Here is an 18,803-nt window from a genome sequence, read left to right as displayed (position 1 = left end):
AGCCTAGGTAAATTAATGAATTGAGCTCAAGGATGACCTCATCTCAGCCCTGGTAAATCTATTAATGGAGCTCAAGGATGACCTCATCTCAGCCCATGTTAATTAATTAATGGAGCTCAAGGATGACCTCATCTCAGCCTAGGTAAATCAAAGAATGGAGCTCAAGGATGGCCTCATTTCAGCCCAAGTTAATTAATGAATGGAGCTCAAGGATGACCTCATCTCAGCCTAGGTAAATCAATGAATGGAGCTCAAGGATGACCTCATCTCAGCCTAGGTAAATCAATGAATGGAGCTCAAGGATGACCTCATATCAGCCTAGGTAAATTAATGAATTGAGCTCAAGGATGACCATATCTCAGCCTAGGAAAAATCAATGAATGGAACTCAAGGATGACCTCATCTCAGCCTAGGTAAAATCAATGATTGGAGCTCAAGGATGACCTCATCTCAGCCTAGGTAAATCAATGAATGGAGCTCAAGGATGACCTCATCTCAGCCTAGGTAAAATCAATGATTGGAGCTCAAGGATGACCTCATCTCAGCCTAGGTAAATTAATGAATGGAGCTCAAGGATGACCTCATCTCAGCCTAGGTAAAATCAATAAATGGAGCTCAAGGATGACTTCATCTCAGCCTAGGTAAATCAATGAATGGAGCTCAAGGATGACCTCATATCAGCCTAGGTAAATTAATGAATTGAGCTCAAGGATGACCTCATCTCAGCCCTGGTAAATCTATTAATGGAGCTCAAGGATGACCTCATCTCAGCCCATGTTAATTAATTAATGGAGCTCAAGGATGACCTCATCTCAGCCTAGGTCAAATCAATGAATGGAGCTCAATGATGACCTCATCTCAGCCTAGGTAAATCTATGAATGGAGCTTAAGGGTGACCTTACCGCAGTCTAGGCAAAGGCAATGAATGGAACCTTAAGGATGACCTCATGTCAGCCCAAGTTATTCAATAAATGGAGCTCAAGGATGACCTCATCTCAGCCTAGGTAAATTAATGAATGGAGCTCAATGATGACCTCATCTCAGCCTAGGTAAAATCAATAAATGGAGCTCAAGGATGACCTCATCTCAACCTAGGTAAATCAATGAATGGAGCTCAAGGATGACCTCATCTCAGCCTAGGTAAATCTATGAATGGAGCTCAAGGGTGACCTTACCGCAGTCTAGGCAAAGGCAATGAATGGAACCTTAAGGATGACCTCATGTCAGCCCAAGTTATTCAATAAATGGAGCTCAAGAATGACCTTATCTCAGCCTAGGCATTCATTGAGGTGATGCCATCAGTCTGCTTCAGGCAGGAGGAAGCATTTACTCAGTCTATTTTCCCTTAGTGATCAGACTGTACATTGTAACTTTGTAGCACATCACAATTTGAGGGGCTGCAGCAGGAGCTGATCTGTGTCACACATTTGCAAACACAGCGAATAACTTCACAGACACCAGATTTTCGTGATTTTGCTATCTCTGAAAAGTGTTTGCAGTGAAGCCAACACTCAGGATCAATCCTGGTCTATTCTAAACACACACGCGTGATCTCGATTTGGTCTAGTTGATTAAGAACGTAATGTAGAGTTTCCAAATTGCTGCATTTCGTTTACCATTGCATGCTACAGGATATGAAACGATTGTAGCATCTACAATTCTCAGTTTTCCACAGCTCCAGCCTTGTGGTGGGGAGGGCGTATTTGTCATTATGCTTAATTTGCACGTACCTTCCTGGCGGAAAGGCCAGGGGAGCCGGGGCCGGGAACGCAGCTGTACTGGCGGTACGACTAATTGCCTCCCCGTCCTCAAGCTCATTCATCTTCATTTCTTCCCAATTATTGCAAATTATCAATAGTCTCTGTTGCATCAGAGTCTTAATCCCCTCCATTCCACCGGCATTAGGCAGCAGCAGATGAATTCTTGGAGGGAGCCGGGCGGAAAGGCCGGGCGATGCCACCTCTGGCAGATGGCTCGGCTCGCAAGAAAGGCGACGGAAACATTTGTGGCTTCGACACCGGCCATCGGAATGAGGATTCAAGCTGTCAATATTTTCTCAAAACATAATCAAGGTGGTTCGGCAACACGGCAATTACTCGGCGTGCGGGGGGGAGGAGCAGAACGAAGAGCAGACGATGGAATTCGGCGGGAGGTTGTCAGTCATCCAAGTTTTTATATATATAACGGGCTCTCGGTTTTTTGAGTTATTATTCATTTACTAGAAATGATGTTCAAAGCACTTTATTTTTTTTTTGCTGCGATTATTTGGGTAATGGAGTCGCGGCGACAAAAATTTTGGTGCATAATTTGTTGCCAGCTATAAATCATAAATCTCTCAATTTTTTATAAACAATGTTACTTTGTATCTCTCTATCTCCCGTCTGAGCAATATTTATAAACAATGTTACTTTCTATCTCACGTTTGAGCACTGTTTATAAACAATGTTACTCTATATCTCACATCTGAACAATGTGTATAAACAATGTTACTTTGTATCTATCTCCCACCTGATCAATGCTTATAAACAATATTACTATGTATCTTTCTAGCTCTTGTCTGACCAATGCTTATAAACAATGTTACTTTGTATCTCTCTATCGTGCATCTGTTTGATGTTTGTAAACAATGTTACTTTGTATCTCTCTACAAACAATGTTTTTAACCACTTCCAGCCCAAGGACGTCATATGACATCTTTGACTTTCAGTAGGAATATCTGAATGATTCAGATATCTTTGCTTTCAGCCGGCGATTCTTTTTTTTTTTTTTTTTTTTAATACATTTTTATTGTTTTTTTTTAAACATCATACAGTGCCAGCCGGCGATTCTGTGCACCATAAGGATGATCACAACGGCGGTTCCACCGCTTGATCGTTCTTACAGACAACGGGAGGGGACATCCCCTCCCTCCCGCCGCCCCTGCCGCTGGATGACGACCATAGAGATTTTCGGTGACCACATGGTCACCAGTCATCTCTATGACCGTCGGAGGCCTGGGCGGGACGTTATGATGTCACGTCCGGGTCATGGATGTAAACAAAGCCGCGATCGTGGCTGGTAAGCATGAGATCGTGGATTTTTTTTTTTTCTCTGATCTCATGCTTTCCAGCCTGGAGGAGAGATGTGGGGTCTTATTGACATAAAGAGGACCTGTCACGAACGATTCCTATTACAAAGGATGTTTACATTCCTTATATAAATAATAAATAAAAGTGATAAAAAAAAAGTAAAATAAAGTAAAAATTAAAAAAATAAGTAAAATAAAATATTAATTTAAAACGCCCCTGTCCCTGATAGCTCACGCTCAGAAGCGAAGGCACAGGTTAGTCTCGCCCACATATGTAAACGCTGTTCAAACCACACATGTGAGGTATCGCCACGTGCGTTGGAGTGCGAGCAACAATTCTAGCACTAGCACTGTAACTCTGAACATAGAACCTGTAAAAAAAAATGTAAAGAGTCGCCTATGGAGATTTTTAAGTACCAAAGTTTGATGTCATTCCAAGAGTGTGCGAAATTTTAAAGCGCGACGTGTTGGGTATCTATTTACTCGGCGTAACATCACCTTTCACATTATACAAAAACATTAGGCTAACTTTACAGTTTTGTTTAAATTTTTTAATTCATGAAAATCTTGAAAAATTGTTGCGCAAATACCATACGAGATAAAAGGTTGCAATGACCGCCATTTTATTCCCTAGGGTGTCTGCTAAAAAATAAATATATATATATGTGTATATATATATATATATATATATATATATATATATATAATGTTTAAAAAAAAATATGATTTTTACATGCGGCAACCACAGACCCGTGGGTGGTCCGGTGGCACTTACCCGCTGTGTGGTGGGGCTCTCTTCCTCTCCTGCCGTGCGGGCAGTGGCAGCTCTGGTGTCCGCTCCTCAGGCCCCCCCTTGCCACGTGTGTCTCCTCTTCCACCAAAGCTCTAGGCATCCAATAGGGTCGATCGGAAAACGGGTCTCACAGACCTGCCTCCTGATTAGTGGGGAGAAACTGTATTGTGACCATGACGGAAATTCCTTCACTATCGTCACACAACAGGGTGGGATCAGGACTAAGTGCTCTGCGAGCCCACCCTACTTTGAAGCCTATTAGAGCCTCTGGCTCTAATCACATGCTTCAAAATTCACAACTCCCGCCAGGCATGTACTGGCCATCGGGACAACCGGTTTCCCGGTGGGCCGATGGCTCAGTGGGCCACTCTGATGTAAGGGGGTGCCGATGGGACACTCTGATGTAAGGGGGTGCTGATTGGACACTCTGATGTAAGGGGGTGCTGATGGGACACTCTGATGTAAGGGGGTGCTGATGGGACACTCTGATGTAAGGGGGGTGCTGATGAGACATTCTGATGTAAGGGGGGTGCTGATGGGACACTCTGATGTAAGGGGGGTGCTGATGGGACACTCTGATGTAAGGGGGTGCTGATGGGACACTCTGATGTAAGGGGGTTCTGATGGGACACTCTGATGTAAGGAGGTGCTGATGGGACACTCTGATGTAGGGGGGCTGGTAATGGAACACTCTGATGTAAGGAGGTGCTGATGGGACACTCTGATGTAAGGGGGCTGGTGATGGGACACTCTGATGTAAGGGGGTGCTGATGGGGCACTCTGATGTAAGGAGGTGCTGATGGGACACTCTGATGTAAGGGGGCTGGTGATGGGACACTCTGATGTAAGGGGGCTGCTGATGGGACACTCTGATGTAAGGGGGTGCTGATGGGACACTCTGATGTAAGGAGGTGCTGATGGGACACTCTGATGTAAGGGGGTGCTGATGTGATACTCTGATGTAAGGAGGTGCTGATGGGACACTCTGATGTAAGGAGGTGCTGATGGGACACTCTGATGTAAGGGGGCTGGTAATAGGACACTCTGATGTAAGGGGCTGCTGATGGGACACTCTGATGTAAGGGGGGTGCTGATGGGACACTCTGATGTAAGGGGATGCTGATGGGACACTCTGATGTAAGGAGGTGCTGATGGGACACTCTGATGTAAGGAGGTGCTGATGGGACACTCTGATGTAAGGGGGGTGCTGATGGGACACTCTGATGTAAGGGGATGCTGATGGGACACTCTGATGTAAGGAGGTGCTGATGGGACACTCTGATGTAAGGAGGTGCTGATGGGACACTCTGATGTAAGGGGGCTGGTGATGATACACTCTGATGTAAGGGGGCTGGTGATGGCACACTCTGATGTAAGGGGGTGCTGATGGGGACACTCTGATTTAAGGGGCTGCTGATGGGACATTCTGATGTAAGGGGGCTGCTGATGGGACACTCTGATGTAAGGAGGTGCTGATGGGACACTCTGATGTAAGGGGGCTGCTGATGGGACACTCTGATGTAAGGGGGTGCTGATGGGACACTCTGATGTAAGGAGGTGCTGATGGGACACTCTGATGTAAGGGGGCTGGTAATAGGACACTCTGATGTAAGGGGCTGCTGATGGGACACTCTGATGTAAGGGGGCTGCTGATGGGACACTCTGATGTAAGGGGGTGCTGATGGGACACTCTGATGTAAGGGGGTGCTGATGGGACACTCTGATGTAAGGAGGTGCTGATGGGGCACTCTGATGTAAGGGGGTGCTGATGGGGCACTCTGATGTAAGGGGGTGCTGATGGGGCACTCTGATGTAAGGGGGTGCTGATGGGGACACTCTGATGTAAGGGGGTGCTGATGGGACACTCTGATGTAAGGGGGCTGCTGATGGGACACTCTGATGTAAGGGGGCTGCTGATGGGACACTCTGATGTAAGTGGGCCAGTCTAGATGAAGTCCAGGACCAAACTTCAGTCTCAGTCCAGTCCTGCCCCCCTCCTATCCCGCCATAGTAATTCATGTGTCCGGAGTCCGCCACTGATCGAAATGCTGTGATGGGTGGGTGTCAATCTGGAGGAGTGGGCATTCCTTGGCAGGCTGTATTTGCATAGGTAACACCCACGTGGGGTGCTGAGCCTCCATGATTGAAAGAACTGAATTACAATGAATGAAAGGGGAGATATCGGGGAATGTCAGGCTGGAGAGGATAGCGCTAGATCAGGGATCTTCAAACTACGGCCCTCCAGCTGTTGCAGGACTACACATGACAACTCCTGACGTTCATAGACAAGGCATGATGGGAATTGTAGTACCTGAACAACTGGAGGGCCATAGTTTTGAAGATCTCTGTGATAGATGATGCTGGACATCCTCCAGCCAGGAAATGAGGGGAGCTGTATCTGACTTGATAATGCACATGGTGAAAAGCTCACAGTGTGCAGTGAAATCTGAGGAAGCCATTTCGGGCCAGGAGAGGAGCCGCTACACCTGTGCAAAACTGAAGGGAGGATTTAAAATCTCATAAGAATAATAGTTATGAGGAGGGCTGGTTGTGGTTGTCGCTCCTCATTTCCTCATTCTGGATCTCCTTCTTAAGCCCCGTACACACGACCGGACTTTTCAACATCCAAAGTCTGACGGAATGATTCCGTCAGACTATTCGATCGTGTGTGGGCTGCAACGGACTTTTGATTCGCAAAAGTCTGACAGACTTTAGAAATGGAACATGCTTCAAATTTTTCCGCCAGAACTCTGCCGGACCCAGTTCCTACCGAAAAATTTGCTTGTGTGTATGCTGGTCCGACGGACAAAAACCGACGCTAGGGCAGCTATTGGCTACTGGCTATGAACTTCCTTATTCGAGTCCAGTCGTACGTCATCACGTTCGAATCCGTCGGAGTTTGGTGTGATTGTGTGTGGCCAAGTCCGCTCATTCGGAAAGTCCGTCGGAACTCTGTCAGAACTCCGGCAGAACTCCTTCGGAAGTCTGTCGAACATAAGTCTGGTCGTGTGTACGCGGCATTACAGAGAAATAAGAGTCGCATTGTTCCGGGGTGGTGGAGGTCCTTGCATATCACAGGGGTTCCATAGCTCAGGAAAACATCCTCCTGACAGCCCGTCACTTTCACTGTTTTCCGTCCTCCCGTGGTCCTCCTGACAGCCCGTCACTTTCACTTTTTCCATCCTCGTGTGCGGCCCGTCACTTTCACCGTTTTCCATTCTCCCGCCGTCCTCCTAACAGCCTGTCACTTTCACGTTTTCGGTCCTCCCGCCGTCCTTCTGACAGCCCGTCACTTTCACCATTTTCTGTCCTCATGGACGGCCCGTTACTTTCACCATTTTCCATTCTCCTGCCGTCCTCCTGACAGCCCGTCACTTTCACCGTTTTCCGTCCACATGCGCGGCCCGTCTCTTTCACCGCTTTCCATTCTCCCGCCGTCCTCCTGACAGCCCGTCACTTTCACCGTTTTCCATCCTCCCGCCGTCCTCCTGACAGCCCGTCACTTTCACCGCTTTCCATTCTCCCGCCGTCCTCCTGACAGCCCATCACTTTCACCATTTTCTGTCCTCCTGCTGTCCTCCTGACAGCCCGTCACTTTCATGTTTTCCATCCTCCCGCCGTCCTCCTGACAGCCCGTCACTTTTACCGTTTTCCGTCCTCCTGCGCGGCCCATCACTTTCACCATTTTCCGTCCTCCCGTGTGGCCCATCACTTTCACGTTTTCCGTCCTCCTGACAGCCCGTCACTCTCATGTTTTCCATCCTCCCGCCGTCCTCCTGACAGCCCGTCCCTTTCACCGGTTTCCGTCCTCCCGCCATCCTCTTGGCAGCCCATCACCGTTTTCCGCCCTCCCGCCGTCCTCCTGACAGTCCGCCACTTTCACCGTTTTCCATCGTTCCGCCGTCCTCTTGACAGTCCGCCACTTTCACCGTTTTCCATCGTTCCGCCGTCCTCTTGACAGCCCGTCACTTTCACCATTTTCCGTCAAGCTCGGTTTCTTTTTTTTCATCCCCAAAGTTTGGAGCGGAGCTCCTATTTTCATCTTTTTTTTTTTTTTTCATTGCATAATTATTAAAAGATTACTTCACCTTCGCTGTGACAGACATATTTTTTAAGTATGACTGACTGATGGACAGACTGGGAATTGCAGAATTAATGGACGCATTTCAATGCTTTGGCAGGGCTGAGCAGTAATTACATCTGCTGAACCACTTGATACTTTTTTGGATTTGGCCCAGTAAAGCCATCACAGAGGCTTTTCAAATCTGACACTCTAACCTGCTTTAAATCACGCCATTCCACCCCCCCTCCCCCCCTCCTCCAACGGCGGCAATGATGGCGGATATATACGGGTTTGTGTCTGACCGAAAACACACAGACTTCTCACGTCTTTCATTTTGCTGGGAAAAAAAAATCATCTACCGTATTTTTAATACGCTATTTTTTTTAAAAATGTTACTTTTTTTCAAGGGAGGGGAAGTGACAGTTAAAGGATCACCTTTATGTATCTTTTTTTTTCTTCCTTTTCAACTTTTTTTTTTTCAGATGTATCTTTTGATTTTTTTATGTATTTTTTGGAATGCACAAATGGAATATATATTTTTAGGGTCTTTTTTTTTTTCTCTGAAGCTCATATGACTGCGGTAGGTGATGAATATAGGGAAGCATATGATGGAATCCGCTTTGCCATACCTTCTCTACTGTCAGTTCATATTGGTTTTTGTGCTTTGATCACCTCAATACTGGTATGTTGAACCCCCTTCCTTACCAGATTTTGCTGCTGTTGATAGTTTAACTGACAATTACTCCATATACTTTAAAATGGTGTTAAACCCCCCAAATTGTCTACACAGTAGATTTGTATAGCATTGTGTGCTTTTTTTTTTTTTACATAGAATTTTGATGAACATACCTGTTGATGTAGTTAATGTGTTCCTCTTTCTTGTTAGTGGTGACAAAAACCTGCTAGTTACATAGTTACATATTTAGTAAGGTTGAATAAAGACACCAGTCCATCCAGTTCAACCTGAGTGAGTGTCTACAATTGCCCCTATCCCTGTACATTGCACACTCACATCGTTCCCTACCCTCAAGGACCCCACAATCCAAGGTCCCCATTCATATACTAGGGCCAATTTTGTACAGAAGCCAATTAACCTACCTGCATGTCTTTGGAGTGTGGGAGGAAACCGTAGTACCTGGAGGAAACCCACACAGGCACAGGGAGAGCATGCAAACTCCAGGCAGGTAGTGTCGTGGTTGGGAAAGCGGGCTCATCTACCATCTTCACCATTGTCACCACTTGTGTGCATGCTCCATATCATCATAAAGAAGAAAGCCACGTGTCTGGCTTGCTCTGCCCCCCACTAGGCTCATAGTTGCCTATTTCATGAGCAGCACCACCTACTGGTGCATGTAATGCCGTGTACACACGACCGGACTTTTTTTTCGACAGCAAAGGTCCGACGGAACGAATCCGCCGGACAATTCGATCATGTGTGGGCTTCATCGGACCTTTGCTGTCCAAAAATCAGAAATAGAACATGTTTCAAATGTTTCCGCCGGACCCAGTTCCTATGGAGAAATCTGCTCGTCTGTATGCTGGTCCGATGGACGAAAACCGACGCTAGGGCAGCTATTGGCTACTGGCTATGGACTTCCTTATTCTGGTCCGGTCGTACGTCATCACGTTCGAATCCGTCGGACTTTCGTGTGCTTGTGTGTGGCCAAGTCCGTTCGTTCGGAAAGTCCGTCGGAACTCCGCCGAAAGTCCGTCAGGAAGACCGTCGGACCTAGTCCGTCGAAAAGTCCGGTCGTGTGTACATGGCATTAGAGTGATTTCATTACAACACAAGACACCTGCCTTGCATTGCCATTGTATGCATTTGGTTTTTGGTCTGGTGCCTTGCTTTGGCAGCCAATTAAAAATTATTGGTGGCCACTAATCTGTTACATAGTAGGTGAGGTCGAAAAAAGACACAAGTCCATCAAGTCCAACCTATGTGTGAATTAAACCCCTTTTTAATTCATGCCAATATTCTGTATGCTTTGTTAGCAGCAGCTTGGCATTTCATGCCATTGCTGAGCCTATCATCTACTAGGACCCCCAGGTCCTTCTCCATCCTAGATCCCCCCAGAGGTTCTCCCCACCCCAATGTTGCCCTTTCCTTCCTTGGTGAAGTCTGTGAAGCACTTGCTATGTTTTTTTTTACCCAAACTATCAACACCAGTATCACTGGTGGTCTATATTACACAGTTGCAGTACTCTTGGAATCCCTTTCAGGAATTGATTACATAGTTACATAGTAGGCGAAGTTGAAAAAAGACATCAAGTCTAACCTATGTGTGTGATTATATGTCAGTATTACATTGTATATCCTTGTATTTTTGCCACCCAAATGCATTATTTTAAATTTTTCCACATTAAACCTCATTTGCTATGTAGTTACCCACCCCATTCATTTGTTTAGATCTTCTTGCAAGGTTTCCACATCCTACGGAGAAGTTATTGCCCTACTTAGCTTAGTATCGTCCGCAAATACAGAGAGAGTGAACTGTTTATCCCATCCTCCAGGTCGTTTATGAATATATGAAATAGGATTAGTCCCAGCACAGAACACTGGGGGACCCCACTTTCCACCCGAACTAGTACTGAGTACTCCCCATTTATCACCACCCTCTGAACTCGCCCTTGTAGCCACTTTTCAATCCATGTACTCACCCTATGGTCCATGCCAACTGACCTTACTTTGTACAGTAAATATTTATGGGGAACTGTGTCAAATACTTTTGCAAAATCCAGATACACCACGTCTACGGGCCTTCCTTTATCTAGATGACAACTCACCTCCTCATAGAAGGTTAATAGATTCGTTTGGCAAGAACGATTCTTCATGAATCCATGCTGATTACTGCTAATGATACCCTTCTCATTACTAAAATCTTGTATATAGCCCCTTATCAACCCCTCAAAGAGCTTGCATATTATTGATGTTAGGCTAACTGGTCTGTAATTCCCAGGAATGTATTTTGGGCCCTTTTTAAATTTTAGTGCTACATTGGCTTTTCTCCAAAATTTTGATAGGAGGTCCGCCTTTGCATACTTCCTCTGGTTAGGGGGCCTATAGCATACTCCCAGTATTACTTTACCCTTAGTTTCCTCCCTTTTTAGTTCTACCCATAGGGATTCCACATCCTCCCTAGCTCCATTAGTGATATCGTCCCTCACATTCACTTGTACATCATTTTTATATACTGGCACACCTCTCCCCTTTTTTACCCTCTCTATCCTTGCAATAAAGGGACTACCCTTGAATAGTTGCCAGCCAATCATGAGAGCTGTTGAACCAAGTCTCTGAAATTCCTACAAAATCCAAATCCTCCTCGTACAACAGTAGCTCTAGTTCTCCCATCTTATCTACCAGACTCTTGGCATTGGTGAACATGCCACGTAGTTTAGACCAGTCGCATACTGTCTCCTTATTGAGTGTTCTGAGGTTGCAAATAGGACTTGTTAGTATACTTACATCAGCTTTAGGTGCTTTAGTCAACCTACCACTAATGACCCCAATACTACCCTCTGGAGTATATATATAATGGTAGTCTCGGAATCCCTGCCAGGACTTCCAAAATTCCCTGAAACAATGCTGGGCATTGGGTTTTTAACCCTTAAGTCTTTGAAGTGGCTGGTGCTGAGTCTCATCTCCAATTACCTTTGTGCAAGAGGCTATAATACTTACCTGAGATTGACTTAACCTGATCAGAGTGACCTGACTACTCTCTTGATTGCCACCTGCCCAGACCCTTGCCTGGACCTGACTACTCTCTTGATTGCCACCTGCCCAGACCCTTGCCTGGACCTGACTACTCTCTTGATTGCCACCTGCCCAGACCCTTGCCTGGACCTGACTACTCTCTTGATTGCCACCTGCCAAGACCCTTGCCTGGACCTGACTATTGTGATTGCCACCTGCCAAGACCCTTGCCTGGACCTGACTACTCTCTTGACCCTTGCCTAGACCTGACTACTCTCTTAATTGCCACCTGCCAAGACCCTTGCCTGGACCTGACTACTCTTTTGATTGCCACCTGCCCAGACCCTTGCCTGGACCTGACTACTCTCTTGATTGCCACCTGCCCAGACCCTTGCCTGGACCTGACTACTCTTTTGATTGCCGCCTGCCAAGACCCTTGCCTGGACCTGGCACCTCTCTTCATTACCACCTGCCAGGACCCTTACCTGGACCAGGCTACTCTCTTCATTGCCACCTGCCAGGACCCTTGACTAGACCTGACTACTCTCTTGATTGCCATTTGTAAAAACTCTTGCCTCCACCTGCCTATTCTCTTGATTGCCACCTGCCAAGACCCTTGCCTGGATGTGGCTATTCTCTTGATTGCCTCCTGCCTTGACCCCTGCCTGGACCTGATTATACTCCTGTCTGCTGTCTAGTTTACAATATTTCCATTCTGATCATGCTATACTCTGAGGGCCCCGACCTGATGACAGCCATTTTTAATGAAGTAAACCAGGACCACTAGGGTCTCCAGCCTATCTCCACGTTCAGGAGCTCTGGTAAAGACCAGCTATCAGCTAAGACCTTGCACCTTGGAGGAAGCCCATGTCACTTTCCAGGGGCACCATAACTTACACAAATTTTATACCTCTAACTTACTGGTGGGATGTGTTGACCTACACACTTTTCCTATTTTGAAACCTTTTCCATTGATGGACGGTGTTCATTAACACGATAACCAAAATATTTTCTTTGAAAAGAGAGGTAGAATGGAGCGAGAGCATATTATGGTTAATAAAGTTATACACAGGATAGACTTTTATTACAATAAAAACACACAACTTATAAAAAAAATCAAAATGTTGTTTTTACAATGTATTTATGCATGAAACCTGCAAACACTGTTTGCAGAGGTCATACATACCGGAGCTGGGAGCCGTTCCTGAGCCAAAAAGCAAGATGCAAGGGGAGGAGGGAATGAGACACTGGATGCAGATCTTTGTCCTTTAAAAGAAAGTCAATGATTGTGCCCAATTTCTTGTGTTTGGCAGCAAAGCAGGGGACCCCCCCCCCCCACCCCCATGAAATGGAGGCTACCCAACTTTTAGAAATCCAAGTGAAAAAAAGCAAAAAGCACCAAACGTTTAAAATGAAAGGGCTTAGAACTCATGAAACAATCATTTGGTTATCTTTTTGCTTTTTTTCACAGAGCAAGACCCGACTATGAAAATGACAACCCGGCCCTTCAGATTACAACGGGAGAGCTGCGCTCCCAGTGCCAATCAGCCCACCACCCTTGGCCTTGGGCTCTACTGGGTTCACCACCAAGTTCACTTGAATGGAAAGGGTCAGTTGATTCAGGGGGCTTGTGTCTTAGTAGACCATGGGGTCAGTGCTGTTTTTCCCCCCATTTACTTGCCTCCAGTTGGGTACAGAGGACATAAAGTAGACAATTGCCGGTTTTTCTCGTTTTCTAAGTTTAGAACTCCCATTTCTTTTTCATCCTGCTGAGAACGATGAATTTTAATTGCAGATCCTATACTGAAATGTGCAAGGGTTGCCGGTACCGAGTCTTGCAGGCTATTAAGATCTTCTAAATATTGTCTGCACCTGTCCAGATCATATATCTGCTCTGTCACACAACATATGGACAGTAAAGCGTGTTGCTACAATAACACCCGTAATAACAGAAGCTCAGTAGAGGAGAGTCACCTTCATCTCATTTATGTGTCGTGATTGATGTGCTAAACCTGCGAACACCAGAAAATGTGCCATTATTGATGGAAAATAAATAGATGCCTTGCCAGAGTCTGGTGCAAAACTGAACAGGTGTCCCATATTGTCAGCCGTTACCGCTGCGCCCGCCCGCTCCTAATATGCTGAATTAATTTGTCCTGAGAATTCTGTATATCATATACAATGTGTTATTGAATTCATTTACATATACCGCAGTGCTGTACAGAGAACACTGAGCCGGTCACATCAGTCTCTGCACCAGAGGAGCTTACAATCTAATGTCCCCCCCAAAGTCACATGCTATTATTATTATACATTTATATAGCTCTGACATATACCGCAGTGCTGTACAGAGAACACTGAGCCGGTCACATCCGTCTCTGCACCAGAGGAGCTTACACTCTAATGTCCTCCTACAGTCACACACTATTATTATTATACATTTATATAGCTCTGACATATACCACAGTGCTGTACAGAGAACACTAAACCAATCACATCAGTCTCTGTACCAGAGGAGCTTACATTCTAATGTCCTCCTACAGTCACACACTATTATTATTATACATTTATATAGCTCTGACATATACCGCAGTGCTGTACAGAAAACACTAAGCCAGTCACATATCTCTACACCAGAGGAGCTTACACTGTAATGTCCTCCTACAGTCACACACTATTATTATACATGTATATAGCTCTGACATATACCGCAGTGCTGTACAGAGAACACTAAACCAATCACATCAGTCTCTGTACCAGAGGAGCTTACACTCTAATGTCCCCCCCACAGTCACACACTATTATTATTATTGTTATTATTATACATTTATATAGCTCTGACATATACCGCAGTGCTGTACAGAGAACACTGAGCCGGTCACATCAGTCTCTGTACCAGAGGAGCTTACATTCTAATGTCCTCCTACAGTCACACACTATTATTATTATACATTTATATAGCTCTGACATATACCGCAGTGCTGTACAGAAAACACTAAGCCAGTCACATATCTCTACACCAGAGGAGCTTACACTCTAATGTCCTCCTACAGTCACACACTATTATTATACATGTATATAGCTCTGACATATACCGCAGTGCTGTACAGAGAACACTAAACCAATCACATCAGTCTCTGTACCAGAGGAGCTTACACTCTAATGTCCCCCCCACAGTCACACACTATTATTATTATTGTTATTATTATACATTTATATAGCTCTGACATATACCGCAGTGCTGTACAGAGAACACTGAGCCAGTTACATCAGTCTATGTACCAGAGGAGCTTACACTCTCTAATGTCCCCTACCCCACGTGACATCAGTCTCTGTACCAGAGGAGCTTACACTCTAATGTCCCCCCACAGTCACACACTATTATTATTATACATTTATATAGCTCTGACATATACCGCAGTGCTGTACAGAAAACACTGAGACAATCACATCAGTCTTTGTACCAGAGGAGCTTACACTCTAATGTCCCCCCCCCCCCCCACAGTCACACACTATTATTATTATACACTTATATAGCTCTGATATATACCGCAGTGCTGTACAGAAAACACTGCGCCGGTCACATCAGTCTCTGCACCAGAGGAGCTTATACTCTAATGCGCCCCCCACAGTCACATTCTATTATTATTATACATTTATATAGCTCTGACATATACCGCAGTGCTGTACAGAGAACACCGAGCCAGTCACATCAGTCTCTGTACCAGAGGAGCTTACACTCTAATGTGCCCCCCACAGTCACACACTGTTATTATTATACATTTATATAGCTCCCACATTGAATGTTTTGTCTTTTTGCATGGAGTTTGTCTTTAAGGAAATCTGATGGAAATATCAGTCTTGATCTGGGTTTCCGTTGGGTTGGGCAGCAATTACCAAAATATGTTTTAGTATGTACAGTATGTCACTAAATAAACACCAATCCTATAGACCGTCCATCATCAGGACATATGTAATGCCATCTATTGATTAGGTATTGGCAATGTTTTCCAGATCACACTTTCCTGTCACTTTGCTCTTTTGGCACCCGAAGCTGCGATGTGACCTCCATCCTCCTTAGTGATACATCTGTTAGAGTGCGGAGATCTGCCAGGACTGTCTGCACGGATCTTTTACATTTGGTTTCCACTTAAAGCAAACCTGCCTTCAATGGGATAAAGGTGGCGGCAAATTATTTACATTGTTTATGTCTGGAGTTCCACTTTAGCTAAAAGAAGATTGCAGGAAATGCAGATCGTGGGGGACCTAAAAGTTTAACCACAATCCGACCGGGCCACAGCCGAAAGACAGCTACAGCACGCTTGGCTTATTCTGGGAGAGCATCCATGGATGTCCTCACAGAATCTTGCTTCCGTGTGCCCCCTGGGGTGCGCACCCGGAAACATCTGTGACCACCGGGTCAGGAAAACCCGGCGCATCACAGATCAAGGTAAATGGCTGCTGACAACAGACCGGTGTCACGTACGGCTCCTCCCTCCCCCCTCTGTACCGATCGGTACAGGGAGAGGGGAGAGATCATTTTCAGCAGCACTGTGGGCTGGATGTGTAGTGCCCACAGTGCTGCTCAGTGCCCATTCCAGCCACATCCCTACTCTGCCCATACTCTGCCATACTCTGCCATACCCTGAAATACTCTGCCATACTCTGCCATACTCTGCCATACTCTGCCATACCCTGCAATACCCTGGAATACTCTGCAATACTCTGTGCAATACTCTGCCATGCTCTGCAATACTCTGAAAAACTCTGCCATACCCTGCAATACTCTGCCATACCCTGAAATTCTCTGCAATACTCTGTGCAATACTCTGCCATACTCTGCCATGCTCTGCAATACTCTGAAAAACTCTGCCATACCCTGCAATACTCTGCCATACCCTGAATTCTCTGCAATACTCTGTGCAATACTCTGCCATGCCCTGCAATACTCTTCAATACCCTGAAATACTCTACAATACCCTGAAATACTCTGCAATACTCTGCCATGCCCTGCAATACTCTGAAATACTCTGCCATACCCTGCAATACTCTGCCATGCCCTGAAATACTCTTCAATACTCTGAAATACTCTGCCATACCCTGAAATACCCTGGAATACTCTGCAATACTCTGTGCAATACTCTGCCACACTCTGCCATGCCCTGCAATACTCTGAAATACTCTGCCATACCCTGAAATTCTCTGCAATACTCTGTGTAATACTCTGCCATACTCTGCCATGCCCTGCAATACTCTTCAATGCCCTGAAATAATCTGCAATACTCTGCCATACTCTGCCATGCCCTGCAATACTCTGAAATACTCTGCCATACCCTGAAATTCTGTGCAATACTCTGTGCAATACTCTGCCATACTCTGCCATGCCCTGCAATACTCTTCAATGCCCTGAAATAATCTGCAATACTCTGCCATGCCCTGCAATACTCTGAAATACTCTGCCATACCCTGCAATACTCTGCCATACCCTGCAATACTCTGCCATCCCCTGAAATACTCTGTGCCATACTCTGCCATGCCCTTCAATACTCTGAAATACTCTGCTATACCCTGAAATACTCTGCAATACTCTGCAATATACTGCCATACTCTGCCATACTCATCCATACTCTGAAATACTCATCCATACTCTGCCATATCCTGCAATACTTTGCAATACTCTGCAATACCCTGCCATACTCTGCCATACTCATCCATACTCTGCAAAACTCATCCATCCATCCATACTCTGCAATACTCATCCATCCATACCCAGCTATTATCAGCCATCCCACCCACACTCAGCCATACCCAGACATCCACATTCACAGCTCATCCATGCCACACCAGTTCGCATCCATGCTACTACAGTGCCTCAAAGTTTAATTAGATAGTCAAATTAGACTTGAAATGTATGCCCCTAGAATGCCTGCAGGTGCTCCCTGCATGTTGGGCCTCTGTATGTGGCCAGGCTGTGTAAAAGTCTCACACATGTGGTATCGCCATACTCAGGAGGAGTAAATGTATTTTAGGGTGTAATTTGTGGTATGCATATGCTGTGTTTGAGAAATAACCTGATAATATGACAATTTTGTAGAAAAAAAAAAGAAAATAACTTGATTTTGCAAAGAATTGTGGGGAAAAAAAATACAACTTCAAAAACCTTACCTTGCCCCTTTCTAAATACCTTGGCATTGACTACTTTCCAAATAGGGGTCATTTGGGGGGTATTTGTACTTTCCTGGCATGTTAGGGTCTCAAGAAATGAGATAGGCCGTCAGTACTTCAGGTGTGATCAATTTTCATAGATTGGCACTATAACGTTCTCACTGATCAAATAATATACACCAATTTTGATTATTTTTACCAAAGATATGTAGCAGTATAAATGTTGGCCAAATTTATGACGAAAAATTACTAATTTGCTAAATTTTAACAGCAACAAAGACTTTTTTTTTCTTAGAGAATTTCAGTATTTTTCGATTTATAGTGCAAAAAATAAAAAACCCAGCGGTGATTAAATACCACCAAATGAAAGCTCTATTTGTGTGAAAAAAAGGACAAAAATGTCATATAGGACCAGTGTTGCATGACTGAGTAATTGTCATTCAAAATGTGAGAGCGCCGAAAGCTGAAAATTGGTCTGGTTAGGAAGACCCCTTAACCATGGTCAACTGGTTAACTAGGTTCAAAATATTTCTCTCTACTCTCCTCTTTTTTTCTTCTTTCTTTTTTTTCTTCTCACGTCTCTTTTCACTTCTTCTTCACTCTGTTCTCCTCTCTCTTCTCTTCTTTTCTCTTTTTCCTTCTCTCGTCTTTTCTCTTCTTCTTCTCCCTCTTCTCCTCTCTCTTCTATTCTTTTCTCCTTTTCCTTCTCTTGTCTTTTTTCATCTCTTTTTTCTCTTTCTTTTTTCTTTTGTATTCCCTTGTTTCTCTACCCTTGTTTCTTTTCCCTATTTTTTCTTCCCTCGTTTCTCTTCTCTTTACTCTTCTCTCATTTCATTTCTCTTTTCTCTTCTCTCTTACCTTTTCTCTTCTCTTTTATTTTTTCCTCTCCTCCCCCCTCTTTTGATTTCTTTTTCCTCTTCTCTTTTCTTTTCTTCTCTCCTTCCCTCTCTTTTCTAATTTTTCTTTTCTCCTTTGATTTTTCCTCTCTTCTCTCTCCTCCTCTCTTCACCTCTCTTCCCTCTTT

At 44.9% G+C, this 18,803-nt stretch overlaps 1 protein-coding gene across 6 annotated transcripts in view; it reads left to right on the top strand.

The window, feature by feature from the left end:
- DACH2 (dachshund family transcription factor 2) overlaps positions 1-18,803 on the top strand; it is a 669,978-nt gene that overhangs the window by 451,823 nt on the left and 199,352 nt on the right. For 3 of the 6 annotated variants that reach the window (XM_077485215.1, XM_077485223.1, XM_077485208.1), the window contains one exon: positions 13,086-13,223. The exons of the other annotated variants lie outside the window; for them this stretch is intronic. In XM_077485215.1, coding sequence (XP_077341341.1) covers positions 13,086-13,223 — 138 coding nt within the window. The remainder of the gene's footprint in view (positions 1-13,085; positions 13,224-18,803) is intronic. 6 annotated transcript variants of the gene reach the window in all.

Source organism: Lithobates pipiens, unplaced genomic scaffold (genome assembly GCF_037356315.1).
Source record: "Lithobates pipiens isolate NorthernLeopardFrog02 unplaced genomic scaffold, aLitPip1_a1.2 Scaffold_1, whole genome shotgun sequence".
In the NCBI taxonomy this organism is placed as follows: Eukaryota; Metazoa; Chordata; class Amphibia; order Anura; family Ranidae; genus Lithobates; species Lithobates pipiens.
Note: the sequence above shows the minus strand (reverse complement) of the source record. Positions and strands in the feature narration are given on the sequence as shown.